Genomic DNA, 12434 nt, shown 5'->3' on the forward strand with positions numbered 1-12434 from the left:
TTAAGAGAAAATGCTTGTTCTTGTTATTATACGAGTGACAAAGAACACTTTGCACTTATTTTGTTTATTTTAAGAAATCTATTTTAATGCAAATCCATTCTAGTCAAACTTTTCTTTATGTTCAGTTAATAACTAAGCTTTTGAGGAGAAAGTCTTGGTGAGAAGAGTGATCTAGTTAATGTATAAGAGTGATGTTGTAACTTAACGAGTGAGTTAAACTTAAATCACATTTTGTATTGTCAGTTAGTGTGTCAAACTTTATCGGATCCTTTTGTAGATAAAATTAATGTACTAGGTTTTTTTTTTTTTTTTTGGTGATACATGGGTTAATTATATTGATCCCAACAGCCCTTCATATCATTTATTATTGTAAAGATGAAAATATTCTTTGTTTCAATCTCCAACGCAAAACAATTATAGTGTGCCACTATTCAATATATTGTTGTTCCTCAAAAGAAAAGAAAAATGTTGATTTGGTTGAATGCTAGTATTAGAAAAATCATGAAACTTTCTCCACTTGATTGGAGAAATATTGTTAATTTGAAAGTTATTGTATAATATCATCATTTGCAAAAAAACCTGGCCACAAAACACTTATATAGGAAGTGAGGGAGAATGGTTTGATTCTTGAGGGATGGGGGTGTAATGTTAGGTTGTGGAATGCAGAGTTTAGACTTAGGGTTGGAGCCTATATGTTCACCTCTTCGTCCTACCATTCCCTTGGTGGACTGGGTTCATGTGCTTCATTTGTCAAAAGTGAGCTGAACTTGGTTCACATCAGGTCAGGGATTTTGCTGTAGTCAAACTACAGCAAGTACTCATTAATCATCATATATAGTTGACATCTGTAGTCTTCTTCACATAAATTAAAACCAAAAACAACAAAAAAAAGTGATAAAAATTTTCTTACTTTATGATCAAATTCCATGGTCTGACCCTACTTTCCATGAACCTAATAATACTATTTTATCTCATTATAATCATGATGCTACCAAGTAAGTGCCCTATAAAATATTTAGATGGGTATAGCTTTCTTCAAAACTTGTTCATCTTAATCCGAAACTGCTCAGTTTGTGAAATGGCAAAGAAGGAGCTGATCATGAAACCCAGTTTTCTACACTTGTTTTTGGTTGCAGCACTGGTTTTGTCGTCCATTATGGTTACCAGCAGCAGGTTTAGTTGGAGTACTTGTGATCCTGCATGCCAGATGGAATTAACAAGAACAAGAAGGGTTCTAGAGAAGCAAGATTATTCAGGATATGTTCCAAGCCCCGATGATTATGATTACAATGGTTTCTACAGAAGACAAGGTGATGTTCCAAGCCCAGGAATTGGTCATTGAAGTCAGTGTTATCAGTTGATAGTCCCATGCCATGTTCTCAAGCTCCTTCTTGTTGTTGTTGTTATTTTTTCGTTTTTCTTCCATATTTTCTTTTCTAGTTCTTATCTCTCTCTATATATTCATATCTATTCCTTGTTAATACATTATATATATATATATATATATATATATATATATATACTTGTGTGTTTTTTATTGTCAAGACAGTAAACTATAGACAAAATAAAGTTGAGTCATTTATAGTCAAAACATTTATGTAATGAGGGTGGCTTTAATTTGAATTCTGAACATGGAAAGTGATGTGGTTTAGAAGACAAAACATCAATGATTTTGACACTCTGATTAGCAACTCAAAGGCAAAGATTGCTAAGTCCTTGTCCCACCTGGTTTTGCATGCCTAAGGATTGTGTTATTTAGAAGTTAACATCATGGGTAATTCTACTCCTATATGGCTTGCTTTTAGACAAAGAGACTCGCAACTACTTCACTTGCTTAGTTTTCACAATTATAAGGTCTTGCTTCTGCAAATTCCCATGTCCCAAGCAATGCTCATCACTAGTTCTTTTAGGTACAAATTTTTCTACTCCATAGATTAGCTGTTATCTCTTATTATTACTTGACCAACTTGATGGTCAAGTTTATATCTGTAGCAGCCTGAAAAGTAATACTATAAAACCATTTAAACTATGTGTACGTACACATTAAGCTACTACTATGCTCATGCATGGGATGGGCTGATGGGGAAAGGCAATTTCCCATTTCCAGACTCCTTTCTTAACAAGTTTCCTGCTCAAGACTGGACAATATTTTCAATTTGGGCTTCAAGTTTTGATTTGATAATTATATGCAATTTGGACAGTTCAAAGCCTTAAAAGTGGAGAATGGAAACAAAATAGGAAAGATATTTGTGATACCAACATGTCCAGGCTGCTTCGTCTTGCCTGCCATGGCGGGCTCTCAGCCTCACTGCTTTCTCCAATTTTCAGTTGACAGTTACCCCTAAACCCTACCACATTTAAAGATTATGTCATGTAGCACAGTTGAAATTCTTGAGTTGTATTTGATCCAAAGAATGATATATATACACTTGATAGAACAAGTTGCATTGCTTGCAGGGAAGGTTAATTTTGTTAGTGCATATGGGCCATGGCTATTTGGTTGCAATAATCAATGACAATTATGGCTATAGAAAAATCTAGGCAAGAATAATTAGATATAGTTTCTTTTGGAAGCTGAAAAGTTTAACCTTCTATAAGGTTGGTGATAGGCTCTAACCCCTAATTGCAGTAACTTCTTTTTATCTATAAATTGTTTTACCCCAAAAAAAAGCTTTTCCTATTTTTGTTGGCACAATTACTAAAAATTAAATTACATTTTGTCCTATTTACTTAAAAATAGGTAAATTAGAGCGAATTGATATTTTTTTTATTAAAGATAGTGACACGTGGCATATTCATGTTGACGTATAGAAATAGATGAAAATTTTAACTGAAAACAGTTTACTCTTTGATCTAACATGTAAGCATACTTTTACCGGTTATTGTTGACTATATTTACATAGGATGCTTCAACACAAAGGTGTTGAAGCTAGGTTCCATGCTTACCAATTTGTCTTTGAATTGAGTTCTCTCATCTGACTCATTTGTTTGTCTTTTTATAAAAAGCCATTCCAGCTTTTCCTGTTAATTTCGGGAGTTGGTGTAAAAGGCTTCTCCATGCATTACTGTTGTTTTTTAGAAGCGTAATGGAGAAATCAATTACTAAATACATCATCAATTTTGAGTTAAAATATACTTCAAAGGGTCCTATAGCTTCCAACATAGTAGAAGACCTTCTTTAGCTAAGATTGTTTTATTTTTAACATATCCTTGGCATAATTTCCAATGACAAACACAAAATACAAGTGGTTTCGAAGCTGAAACTGACTGAGAACCATACTTCACCTACCAATGAAAATGCCATTCATCAATCATTTTTATCTTAATATTTGTCAAACCTGGTCCCATCCTTCGTGTAACCTGCCCCTAAGGGCAAGAGGCTAAAGCTACACTACTGGGAAAGTTTCTCTCACCACCATTCATTTTCTTAACCCCACTTTGATTGTCTGCTAGCTGTTACTTTTTTAATCAAATTATCTACTGTAATTTTGTACTTAAAAAAAAAAGCTTCATATATATGGTAATGCTTGAATTTAATATTACTATGAAGTTTGCATTGGGCTTCGGTTCATATATTTACCAAAAACAAGACTTGGAAAACAATTAAAAGGTATTAATGCTCTAGAACATGGGGTATGCCTTTTTATTTGGGATGAAAATAGAAAAAAAAAAAACATTCTTTTCATGCAGTTACGATGTTGTCTTGAACTCATTGATTTACATTTCACCACTATATTACATGGGAAAGACCAAAGTCCAAAGACTAGTTTTTTTCTTTAGATCGACGATTATTGTTAAAGTGCCAATATTCCCGCTCATGTGATGTCTTTTTCATATCTACTACAGATTTATATTAATCCATTTTCACAGAATCAAATGTCTATAGCTTCTTCTGCTCACGTTCTCTAATCAAAGTTATATATATATATATATATATCAATATATATTAAGTTTTATTCGTCTTTTACTGAGCAACATTCGCCATGGTCGGTTGGTACACAACTTTAATAGCTTTTGGTCTGTTCATTTAACCTTCAAATCCTTCCAAAACAGCCACTCTTTGCTGCTGCCTTCAATCCTAAAGCATCACTTCAGCTCCTTTATTAAAAAGTTAGAAGCTTTTTTCCGGACTCTAGTGCTTAAATGCAACAAGGTTTCCAATTGGTAGCCACTGATTTGCCAGAAGAAGAAATTAGTAAAGAAAGATAAGACTCAGGTAAGTTTCTTTTTCAGTAAAGGTTTCATTTTTATTTCGTTTTTGGTCGTATTGGATTAATGGGGTAATACCTATCATCTATGGGAGGTGCTGCTACAGCTGTTTCCAGTAATGAAGTTTTAATATTGAAAAAAAAATTGGGTATTAAGTGTTAACTAATCTTAAAAGCTAGATTCTGTAACATAGTGGAAGATGATGTAATGAAAAAGGCTGGTTTAGCCAAAATGTTGATATGGAATAAGTGGGTCTGCAAAAGGGCAGAAGTCCCACTTAGGTGTATCCAAAACAGATAGTGAAAAAAAGAAGAAGCTGATCAGTGAATAATGATGAGTTGGATTTTAGATAGGAAAGGGTAGCGAGTTAGTGCATTTGAATCACATTGGTCCAAAGTAAATTAGGTTTGTTTGTTTTTTTTTTCTTATCATCTGCTTTTGAGTTACTACCAAACTCCATTAATTAATAACCACAACTTTACCTTTCATTTAATTGCCACAAAACAGTTTCCCAGTTTTATTAAGTTTGGTATAAGTGAGTTAGTAGGAATTTGGTAAAGAGAGGGGGTTGTGTCGTGGGGTAAGTAATATAATAATATATATATGTGTGTGTGTGTGTGTATTGATAAAGCTGATAAATAAATAAAGATGGTCCTTCAAATCAGCTTTATTTCCGTGGGGACTTGCTTGATTGTTGTAGGTGTGATATTATCGTGTTTGTAAATGTAACTGTCGTTGAATCACGTGACTGTGCCTTCTCTCGTTGCCATCAATCAAAGATTCTCTTCCTTTGTTCTCTTCTCTTTTATGGACTGTAGAAAAACGCTCTTGCATTTTGCCTGCTTGTATTGTATTGTATGTATACATATGTTATTATTTATGTCACAATTATCTTGTTTTATCTTCTTCTTTGTCCTTTATGGGTTAATAGTGGTGTCACGGTGTTCAAAGTTTCGTTTTCTGATTAAAAACTAAGAACCATTTCTTCTACTTTTCGTCAACCAGAAAAAAAAAAGAAAAAGAAAAAGAAAAAAGAAAAAAGAAAAAAACTATTTTTATATAAAAGAAATGGGAATGACTAAGTGCATTTAAGGATCTGTCTCCAGAATTCCAGTGAAGTTGAGCTCCAATCCTTTTTTAAGGTTCCCATAAGTTTTGAAGTAAATGGAATCTAGGGTGTCACTTGGCTCCATGTTATCTTCCTTTTTGTGAGATTTTATTGTAAAGATGCGCATGGTTTTCAATGAGTTTGGTGGGGGGATTTTATAGAGGTATGGAAACCATGTGAGGTGAATGTGACATGCTTTTTATCTCCTCTATTTGCGGGTGTGTAAAGTAGAGATATGCGTGGATATCTTTGGAAATTTCATCTTCAAACTTCATTGGTTTTATTTTATTCTTTCTTTCTTTCATTTTCATCATGTTGGATTGTGCCACTTTTAACTTTTTGGTATATTGTTTCAATGTTAATCTGCAGCTAATTCTCTTCTCTTGAAAGAAACTCAGGCTGGAGATTGAGGCTTAATTGTCATGGATCTTGAGTTTGGGAAGTCTTTGGATACTTCAAAGGTTTGTTTATCTTTCAAAACGCATATATTGGACAACTGGTCGACGTTATTGGTCATTAAGATTTTGATTTGTAGGAACATGCAGACTTAGATTCCATGGTAGAAAGATTTATGCAGTTATTGATTGGTGTGTTTTTCGGTTACTTAGCTGACTTGTAGGAGAGTTGCTTATTTTGGAATTTTGTTGCAGAAGAATTCTTGGAGGACCTCATTGCTATTAGCGTACCAAAGTCTTGGTGTAGTTTATGGGGACCTGAGTACTTCTCCTCTTTATGTCTACAAAAGTACATTTGCTGAAGACATTCAACATTCAGAGACAAATGAAGAGATTTTTGGTGTTCTATCCTTTGTCTTCTGGACCCTTACTTTAGTCCCCTTATTCAAGTATGTGTTTGTGGTTCTTCGAGCAGATGACAACGGAGAGGGTAAGCATTTAAACAGTTGTATCGTTGATATCCTTTACCTGTTATATTGAAGTATTTTGTTTTTTCAATTCATGGTTTTGATTTTTGCAGGAGGTACTTTTGCATTATATTCTCTGATATGCCGACATGCAAGAGTTAGTCTTCTGCCCAACAGACAGGTCGCCGATGAAGCACTCTCTACGTATAAACTTGAGCACCATCCCGAGAAAAAGAGTAGTTCAGGAGTAAAACTGTACCTTGAGAAGCATAAGGTCTTGCACACTGCTTTGTTAATCTTGGTTCTTCTTGGTACTTGTATGGTAATTGGAGATGGAGTTCTCACTCCAGCAATTTCTGGTAAACCTCTTAGCAGTCAGTTGCTTAAATTTGCAAATGAGTTTTCTCAGTCACTGACTAATTAATTTATATGCAGTTTTCTCTGCTGTGTCTGGCCTTGAGTTGTCCATGTCCAAGGAACATCACCAGTGTAAGCTCCTCAAGTTGCTAGCTTTGATCTTCCTCTCTTATTCAGTCGCATTGGAGTCTCTGATATTATGTTTGAGCCGAACTTCCTTTTTGTGTTAACTAAAAATGACTTGGGAGTATTTTGTAAAGCAAGAGTGTAAACAGCAGTTTTAATTTCCTGATTATTAAACAATTTCAATTTGCATTTGGAGTGACATTCATGTCCCTTGTTGTGGAGAAAGGGAAAGAACAAGGAAGACAAGTATAAGGCCTATGGTGTTTGTATTAACTTTCAACCATGGACCATGGCTGTCTTTTTAAGCGAAGTTGACACCCTGAAATTTAACAAAAATAATTAAGTAATAAGCTTGGTGCTTCCTTCTACTTGTCATTCGCTTGTAGTTAGTGAAGAAAAACCAATTGGCCCGCTGGAACCATTCAAGAGCATGTCGTGGTCTGGAATTACCATATCCTTTCTTTTGTTCTTATCTGTTCCTCTTCCATCTGTTTTTCGAAATGGTAGTTTCATAAGATTGCTGGAATGGTTGAATTGGTAGTTTTTTACTTTTTGTGAAGTAAAGTAAAAGAAAAAGGAAAATATTGAAGTTGTGATATTCCTGAAAAGAATTCTGTACATGATCGTGCTTTTCTACATGATTTACAATACCTTAAGGTGGAAATAAAACATATTCTGTTAGTCAATTGTTTTCGAGACAGAGACATTTACTCCTGTTTTTTTTCAATGGTATGGTTAATTTTATCTATTGCTATACTTAGTTTAAACATATGCATAGTTAATTCTTGTGTTTGCTCTAATTTCCTATCACTTCTGAATTTCTTGCCTTCATTTACAGATGCAGTTATTCCAATCACTTGCTTCATTTTGGTGTGTCTTTTTGCTCTTCAACACTATGGCACGCATAGAGTCGGATTTTTCTTTGCTCCGATTGTGTTAACATGGCTACTATGCATAAGTTCCCTTGGGATATATAATATAATCTACTGGAACCCGCATGTCTATCAAGCTCTTTCTCCATATTACATGTTCAAGTTCTTGAAGAAGACAAGGAAAGGTGGATGGATGTCCTTGGGAGGCATACTGCTCTGCATAACAGGTGACTTTGCAATATACATACAGACACATTTACACATATTTATGTACATACAGGAGATAAATTTTCATGTTGGGTTGCACCTTCTGTTACACATCACAGTTTTTAGGTTCAGTATAATCTCCTTACTCAAAATAATCCATGTCTGGGACATTAGTTATTTTTGCTCATGTCTAAGCTAATTCACAGTCGATAAATCATTATCTGATGTTAGTGGATCTAGTATTTTTGGCAAGTGGGGCAGCCTTTCAACATTTATCATAGATTTAACCTGCTAGTGAATATCCATATAAGTTGATATGACTAGATTGTAACTTCAAAAGTTGTACTCACATGATGCTCAAGGAAGGACTCCTATCATTTTGAGCAGAACATTTAGCATGCTTTAATTTTCAAGGCTATAATAGTAGCAATACGCCAGATAACAATAAATCTGTATTCTATCCGTTTCTTTCTTCTACGAGCTAAATCATTAGTAGACCATCTGAAAGTAGCTGTATATGGATAACTAATACCAATACCTTGAGTTTGGCTCATTGTGACAACTGACGAACCAATAAATGCCATCCATGCAGGGTCTGAGGCGATGTTTGCTGATCTTGGTCACTTCTCTTATTCTGCAATTCGGGTAACTGACATAAATCCTCTTCCATGTTTTGATTTGATGCTAATGTGTTATTCTATTCATGTGAGTTCAAAACTAGCTGCTAAAGTGAAATTTAACCTTGTCTTGCTACAGACTGCTTTTACCTTTCTGGTTTATCCGGCTCTTATATTGGCATACATGGGCCAAGCTGCTTACTTGTCTCAACATCATCATACGAGTTACCAAATCAGTTTCTATGTCTCAGTTCCAGGTATACCTCATCTGTTCTCAATGCAATAAAAAATGGTAGGAAGCTGACTGATGAAAATAGAGATCTGTAGAAGAGAAAAGTGCAAATGACAAACTGTGTCATGTATCTATCCAACCTAAGAGGGAATGCAATTTCACACTGTAGGCTGCATTACATATCCAAGTTCATGGTTATAGACTAATAAACTTGATTGCTTAATTGTTTTTATGTACTGTACAGAAAGTGTGAGATGGCCTGTGCTCATAATAGCAATTCTTGCTTCTGTCGTGGGAAGCCAAGCAATCATTAGTGGAACATTCTCAATAATCAATCAGAGCCAGTCACTTAGTTGTTTCCCTAGAGTGAAGGTCATTCACACCTCTGACAAGATACATGGCCAGATTTATATCCCTGAAATCAATTGGGTGCTCATGATCCTCTGCATTGCTGTGACTATTGGCTTTAGAGACACAAAACACATGGGGAATGCATCAGGTAAGGTTAAACTTCATCTGCAGCCTATAAAAGCATTCCAACATATTATTAAAATAGTTTCCTTGTTCTTATTCTTTGGAAATGGTTGTAAGGAAGACCTTTCTGCTTTGGGGTAACGGCGAAGTTTGATGCATTACAAATGCGTTCTTATTTGTTTCAGGATTGGCGGTGATGACTGTGATGTTGGTGACGACATGTCTCACATCCCTGGTTATTATCCTCTGTTGGCACAAACCCCCTATTGTGGCTCTTTTCTTTCTTCTTTTCTTTGGTTCTATTGAGTTGCTTTACTTCTCAGCTTCACTCACCAAGTTCACTGAAGGGGCTTGGCTCCCTATTCTCTTGGCCCTTTTCCTTATGACAATCATGTTTGTTTGGCATTATGCAACCATCAAGAAATATGAATTTGATCTCCACAATAAGGTATCACTAGAATGGCTATTAGCATTGGGTCCAAGCTTAGGAATTGCTCGAGTACCGGGTATTGGTTTAGTTTTTACCGATCTCACTTCTGGAATCCCTGCCAACTTCTCTCGTTTTGTCACTAACCTTCCTGCCTTCCATCGTGTCCTTGTCTTCGTGTGTGTAAAATCAGTACCTGTTCCTTTTGTGCCCCCAGCTGAGCGCTATCTTGTGGGCCGTGTGGGTCCGGCTGCTCATCGGTCTTATAGGTGCATTGTTCGTTATGGGTACCGAGATGTGCATCAGGATGTTGATTCTTTTGAATCGGAGCTAGTTTCCAAACTGGCTGATTTCATTCACTATGATTGGCATCGAAGCCAGCACAGTTCCCATTCTGAGGAGGATGTTTCCCACTCTAACGAATCAACAAGTGAATGTAGATTAGCCGTGATAGGGACAGTTGCATTTTCTGGCACACCAGCTTATGAGATTGAGGAAAGTGTGCAACCAGCAAGCGTATCTATTGGATTCTCGACAGTAGAGAGTGTCACAGATGTCATTGAAATGGAGCCTGTGCATGCCGTTGAAAGAAGAGTTAGATTTGCCATCGATGATTACTCCGAATCTGATGTGAGGACCAACATGGAGTTGCAGTTGCGAGAGGAGCTACAAGATCTGTTAGCAGCCCAAGAAGCCGGGACTGCATTCATACTAGGGCACTCACATGTTCGAGCAAAGCAAGGATCATCTGTTTTTAAGAGATTGGCCATTAACTTTGGGTACAATTTCTTGAGAAGGAATTGCCGAGGACCAGATGTGGCACTTAAGGTGCCACCAGTATCTTTGCTAGAGGTTGGCATGGTTTATGTGGTGTAAGCCTCTGATGTAAGTAGTTTTGGTAGTTTTGCGCGTTGCATATGGCCGACCTGTAAAGAAATATATATAACTGGTCCAAGAGAGATTCACCTGCTTTCGTCACGGTCCGCACACGGCTAAAGTTCCTACATCCGATGTAATAGAGAAATGAAATTAGTTTTATCACGAAATTCTCAAATTGCACGTCGGACTCTTTTAACAAGATGCAATTATTCCTTACCACATGTGGTGTCTGATTAATCTTTATTCCCTGCCATGAAATTTTTGTGAAGATATTTTCTGGTTATAATATGCTTGTATGCTTGACCTAAAATGCAAAACCTATCAGTCCTCACAATTTTAATAGTTTGGTAAATAGCCACGTATTCAAGCTCAAGCCACCAAATTCACCCAAGTCACAATATAAAAAAGGCTAGCTCGCAAAGCCTAGAGGAGGAGGAGACCTGCCAAAAACAAAGCAAGCATGGGATTAAGGGCTCTTCCATTGTCACCTTCGCAATACAGTATCCCTAAGCAACATTTGTACACCCAAAGGTTAAAAAGTAAGAGTTACCCAACATTGTTTAGAGTTTCAGCTAAACAACAAGAGACAAATGATGAGAAAGAAGAGGGAAAGAAGAAGAGCAAACAGTCATTGTTTAGCAGTGTGACTGAGGCTCTGGATTTCTCTCAAGTTAGGTCTGTGAAGGATGCTGAACTGTTGGATGAGGCTAGAGAAGCCACCAAGTCTGGTGGCAGAATGTCAAGGGAACAGGTAACACTTTCTTTCTTTCGTTCTTTCTTTTTTGGGGTTCCTTTTAATGAATCAAACAACAATTTTATCGTGTAATTCGTGCAGTATGGGGCTCTGAGAAGGAAAATTGGAGGGACATACAAGGATTTCTTCAAATCCTATGTTGAGGGTATGTAATTTTGTTTAATTTTGAGGGTTCTTGATTAATTTATTATGTTTTGTACATAAAATAATGTGTGGACTGGAATTGAGAGCAGTGAATGGAGAATACGTGGAAGAAGGATGGGTGGACAAAGCATGCAAGGTGTGCAAGAAAGATACAAGAGGTGAAGCAAGGCAAGTTGACAATTTTGGGAGATATGTTCATGTTGCGTGCTTGGAAAAGTCCAATTCTGGGAATTTCTTCACTAAACTCTTCTCTAGATGAGTGTAGTTTTTAGTTGTCAATTTTTGTATTTTTTTTTTTAGTAAAAACATCCCTAATCTGGAGATAAGCAAATATGTTTGTAATTGCTGGGGCATTTAAGCCTCAAATTTATTTCTTGATTATATTGTACACTAAATATATATATATATATATATGTAAAGCACTGTTATTTTAATTTTAATATTGGCCCAAAAATTGCTCTATAAATCCTTCCTAAAAAGGGTAATTAATTTTCATCTGCCTTGTTAGTTTGGTGGGGGAAATGCTTAGGCCTTAGCCACCTTCAAATTCCCCAATGAACAGTAGCAGTCTAGCCTGTGCACTATGATGACTTCATTCCCTGATACTTGGATTCCTTTGAATTTCTTGTTATTGTGCTACCTCCAAATTATGTAGATGTAAGCACCTCATGCCAATTTCAGAACTATTGTGATCATAGACTTTCCTTTCAGTGCTGTGCTATCCCATAAAAGCTCTTGCTGCCATGATCCCATACGTCTTGGCTTTTTTTATATAAATAACTTAAAACAATATTAATTAATTACAAAAATAGTTTGGAGTTAAAAATTATATATCAAAATTATCTGTATGCTATAATATCAGTCGGTGTCGCCTGATTAACCGATTGTACCACCTCCTTTTTCTTCTAATCATGACCCAATCATTAGTATTTAAAAAAAAGAATATTTTTTTGTGCTATCATTGTGTCAAGCGGCACTCGTATGTATTTTTTAAAATACTCGTGAAAAATATGAGTATTCACAGCAGAGAATAAAAAAGGGAAAATATTTTTAAATGGATTGGCGGCACCGGTCAATTTTTTTTTAAAAAAATTGTGTAAGTGAAAAAAAGGAAAGAAAAGACAATTTTTCTAATTGTTGTCGTTGGTGTGTCAGGTGACACTGGT

General features: G+C 35.9%; 2 protein-coding genes across 12 annotated transcripts; both read left to right on the forward strand.

The window, feature by feature from the left end:
• The first annotated feature begins 3961 nt into the window (after nucleotides 1-3961).
• Nucleotides 3962-10589, forward strand: LOC105779676 (potassium transporter 2). Of its 11 annotated transcripts, none has more exons than XM_012603552.2 (10): nucleotides 3962-4216; nucleotides 5687-5778; nucleotides 5971-6202; nucleotides 6293-6538; nucleotides 6615-6668; nucleotides 7501-7761; nucleotides 8334-8386; nucleotides 8498-8615; nucleotides 8835-9089; nucleotides 9250-10589. In XM_012603552.2, the coding sequence occupies exons 2-10, from the start codon at nucleotides 5740-5742 to the stop codon at nucleotides 10365-10367; spliced, it is 2376 nt and encodes a 791-aa protein (XP_012459006.1). In that variant the 5' UTR covers nucleotides 3962-4216; nucleotides 5687-5739; the 3' UTR covers nucleotides 10368-10589. The 11 variants fall into 11 exon arrangements, with proteins under 11 accessions (XP_012459006.1, XP_012458997.1, XP_012459001.1 ...); XM_012603543.2 differs by having other exon boundaries at nucleotides 3963-4216; nucleotides 5968-6202; XM_012603547.2 differs by lacking the exon at nucleotides 3962-4216 and adding an exon at nucleotides 5043-5064 and having other exon boundaries at nucleotides 5968-6202.
• A 102-nt stretch (nucleotides 10590-10691) lies between these two features.
• LOC105779678 (uncharacterized) lies at nucleotides 10692-11708 on the forward strand. The gene is made up of 3 exons (XM_012603555.2): nucleotides 10692-11121; nucleotides 11206-11269; nucleotides 11358-11708. Exons 1-3 carry the CDS (start codon nucleotides 10831-10833, stop codon nucleotides 11525-11527), a joined length of 525 nt encoding a protein of 174 aa, XP_012459009.1. The 5' UTR covers nucleotides 10692-10830; the 3' UTR covers nucleotides 11528-11708.
• The last annotated feature ends 726 nt before the right edge of the window (nucleotides 11709-12434 follow it).

The sequence above is a fragment of the Gossypium raimondii genome, chromosome 4 (assembly GCF_025698545.1).
Source record: "Gossypium raimondii isolate GPD5lz chromosome 4, ASM2569854v1, whole genome shotgun sequence".
NCBI lineage: Eukaryota > Viridiplantae > Streptophyta > Magnoliopsida > Malvales > Malvaceae > Gossypium > Gossypium raimondii.

What these genes read in the sequence shown, in the direction of transcription:
- LOC105779676 (XM_012603543.2), top strand. Translation starts at nt 5,740, where the DNA reads ATGGATCTTGAGTTTGGGAAGTCTTTGGATACTTCAAAG. An exon ending in TCTCTTATTCTGCAATTCGG is followed by an intron (nt 8,387 to 8,497) that starts GTAACTGACATA and finishes GTCTTGCTACAG; the next exon opens with ACTGCTTTTACCTTTCTGGT. An exon ending in ACACATGGGGAATGCATCAG is followed by an intron (nt 9,090 to 9,249) that starts GTAAGGTTAAAC and finishes TATTTGTTTCAG; the next exon opens with GATTGGCGGTGATGACTGTG.
- LOC105779678 (XM_012603555.2), top strand. Translation starts at nt 10,831, where the DNA reads ATGGGATTAAGGGCTCTTCCATTGTCACCTTCGCAATACAGTATCCCT. An exon ending in GCAGAATGTCAAGGGAACAG is followed by an intron (nt 11,122 to 11,205) that starts GTAACACTTTCT and finishes TAATTCGTGCAG; the next exon opens with TATGGGGCTCTGAGAAGGAA. An exon ending in CTTCAAATCCTATGTTGAGG is followed by an intron (nt 11,270 to 11,357) that starts GTATGTAATTTT and finishes AATTGAGAGCAG; the next exon opens with TGAATGGAGAATACGTGGAA.